Below are 3,067 nucleotides of genomic sequence, written 5' to 3'. Positions count from 1 at the left end.
GGGGGGAGGAAGGTTGTAAAATTTATTTTAGAGAGAGAGGAAAAGGAGAGAGAGAGAGAGAGAGAGAGAGAGAGAGAGAGAGAGAGAGAGAGAGAGAGAGAGAAAGGAAGGAAGGAAGGAAGGAAGGAAGGAAGGAAGGAAGGAAGGGAAAAAAAAAGTGGAAATCCTAGCCTGACCTCACATGGCTCTCATTGCTAGTTTTCATAAGAGGGCAACAAATCCAATTTTTAAGAGAAACACTACGGGTAGACTCTAGAGCAATACCTTGGGTCTCATAGGCCCCTTTCCTTGCCTAATCTAGACATGTATTCATTAATTCCTCTAATCCACCTAGCCTTTGGGAACTCAAAGCATAAAATCAAGTAATTCCCAAAAGAGTGTCACATGGAATACAAGATTTTTAAGATATGTGACAGTCTTGTGAGCAAATAAGTTTGGGAAATGCTGGATTAAACTGTTGAACTTTTTTTTTAATGCAATACTATTTAGATATCTGAATATGCCAATATGCTTTGTGAATTTATAAACTAGAATACAGTATGGGACATTTTCCAAACTTATTTAACCACATAATCCTTTTGAAAGTGGTATCATCTGAAACTAGGTTACACTTGAGAATATGCTTATTCAACTAAATAATCAACAAGACTTTAAAACTTAAATAGTGTTTTTAAAAAGATAAAGCTCTTTCTATACTTGTGCCTATGTTTAAGTGGTACATAATTATATATGTTTTAAATATAGGGAATATGATTCTACAGTAAGACCCTGAAGATCTAGAAGACTGTATTTTTTTTTAACACTATGACTAATTTCCTCCTCAGAGAAAAGTCTCTTCTGCTCTTTTATGGCATTGCTTTATATTATTCCCAAGTACTTTGAGACCATATATAGAATTTTTTAGCCAGATACTTGCAAAATTTTTATTATAATTTATAGGAGTTTGCTTTCTTTTGCTATATCTTTGTGCATAAAGACAATTAGCATATTTTAGAGAGTTAAATAAATATTTCCTAAAAATGACTGATAAAATTTCCTTTAACTTAGGAAATAGATTACCTCTTTGGAAGTGCCTTTTAGGGATAATCTCACAGAGTTCAAACATTTAGCTGTGATTAATTTAGTGGATACCTAGCTCATTTATCTCAGAATTGAATCTTGACTTGTCTTCAGATGCTACTTTCAGAGGATACGAAAGAGAGCTTTCATATCAATTATAAAATATGAGAAGAAAAGACTTCAAACAGTAGCTCCCTGCCCCCCTTCATTTTAAGCTACTTGGCCACAGCCACATAAGCTATTAGTGACAAAACTTACTACTGGGACAGAGTAATCTAATGCCTAGTTTCAGTTCTTTCTACTCTAATACAATTTCAGCAAACCTCTATAGGATTCCATGTAGTACAGAATTTTTAAGTAGAGCATATAATGAAATGTGCCATTTGTCCAACTGTCTGTTTTCACCTGTCTATCTTACCTGTAATGCCCTTCCAATGGGAGTTGTACTGTACCCTCATCTTCCATAGCTAGCATACTTTGTTCTTCCTGGAAAGATAAATGTAAAACATATAAAGTGAATCTGATGAGTCTCCCTTTTACATTGAAGAAGAAACACAGATAAATGTTTCACTATCTCATTAACCCCAGGACCTTCCACTCTGTTTGCAGTCATTAATGCTAGCACAGGTCCTTTCAATGAAGAAAGCATCCGCTACCAAGAACACAAGTAATTAATGAGAGTCTCATATCACAAAGTAATTTCAATGCTAACAACAGTCTCTTTCATGTTAACTTCCAAGCAGATTTTTTAAAAATCAATCTGCCCTAACTGTTTTGGTCCGTGATTAAAGTGTTAGCCCGAGGAATGAAGGGTTATGGGTTCAATTCTGGTCAAGGGCACGTACCACAGTTGCAGGCTCAGGAGGCAACCTATCAATGTGTCTCTCTCACATTGATGTTTCTCTCCCTACCTCTTCCCCTCCCTCCTACATTCTCTAAAAATCAATTGGGGGAGGTGTGCGGGGGGAGAAATCCTCCATTGAGAATTAACAAACAAGACAATCTAAATTTTACAAGGACAAAAGTATGAGTAATATAATCATTTTCCTGGTTGTAAAGTTGAAATTATATTCCCACAATGCTCTATTAGAAGGGAATGGGGGATGTGTTTAGAGCAGTGGTTCTCAAACTTTAGCTTACATTAGAGTGATGTAAAGGCCTTGTTACAAATACACATTGTTGGGCCCCACCTTCAGATTGAACAAGTCTGAAGTAGGGCCCAAAAATTTACATCTCTAATGAGTTTCCAGGGGACACTGATTATGCTGTTCTGAGGACCACACTTTGAGAACCATTATTAGGAGATACTGGAGAGAGTTGGAGAAAGATAGTAAAAGATATCTTCTTGTATGGACCAAAGCACAGATGTGTTTTCCACTTAGGGATGCATCTTAGGCTTTTGCTTTATGCTTCAGGTTTCTTCTTATAATGACAATATCCCACCCTTCCCAAAGGGTGGAACTGCTTTATATAGTTATTTCTTCAGATATAACATTTTAAAACTATATATCTGGGATAAAGATAATCTTGTTACCGTACAGAAATGTCCTGCTTTAGTTTTCAATAATGCTATCATCAACTTCTTTCCATACAGCAAAAAAGAAATTTAGTTATCTGTAGATTATAGCTCCAGTTTAATGCATTTATTTTCAAAGGGTCAATTAGCAATGCTCAAGTTCAGAGAACTATTTGGGGCCATTAAAAAATCTTAGAATTGCTCGGTACGCCAGCGCAGCAGCGGAGACCACGCCATTTTGGGCGATTGTTGCCGGCATCCAGAGACCAGCTACTAACCTGGAAACAAGGGATCTCAAGCAGCGTGACTGCGTGAACTCAGAGGAGCATTGCTTCTTCTCACAGAAAGCGCAGCAGAGAGAGAACTATATAACCAAACACCTTGAGAAGAGAAATCATGGTGAAACAAAGAACCAACCCAAATATGAAAGAAAAACAGGCATCACCAGAAAAGGAAGTCAAAGAAAAAAGAGGGGGGAGAGGGGGGGAGAGA

General features: G+C 37.0%; 1 protein-coding gene across 11 annotated transcripts in view; it reads right to left on the bottom strand.

The window, feature by feature from the left end:
- Nucleotides 1-3,067, bottom strand: part of SLC4A10 (solute carrier family 4, sodium bicarbonate transporter, member 10) — a 235,597-nt gene that overhangs the window by 10,825 nt on the left and 221,705 nt on the right. For all 11 annotated transcript variants that reach the window (XM_006766483.2, XM_006766486.2, XM_006766489.2 and 8 more), the window contains one exon: nucleotides 1,478-1,545. In XM_006766483.2, coding sequence (XP_006766546.1) covers nucleotides 1,478-1,545 — 68 coding nt within the window. The remainder of the gene's footprint in view (nucleotides 1-1,477; nucleotides 1,546-3,067) is intronic.

Source organism: Myotis davidii, unplaced genomic scaffold, assembly GCF_000327345.1.
Source record: "Myotis davidii unplaced genomic scaffold, ASM32734v1 scaffold59, whole genome shotgun sequence".
In the NCBI taxonomy this organism is placed as follows: domain Eukaryota; kingdom Metazoa; phylum Chordata; class Mammalia; order Chiroptera; family Vespertilionidae; genus Myotis; species Myotis davidii.
The sequence above is the reverse complement of the archived record's forward strand: the minus strand, read 5'-3'. Positions and strand labels throughout refer to the sequence as shown.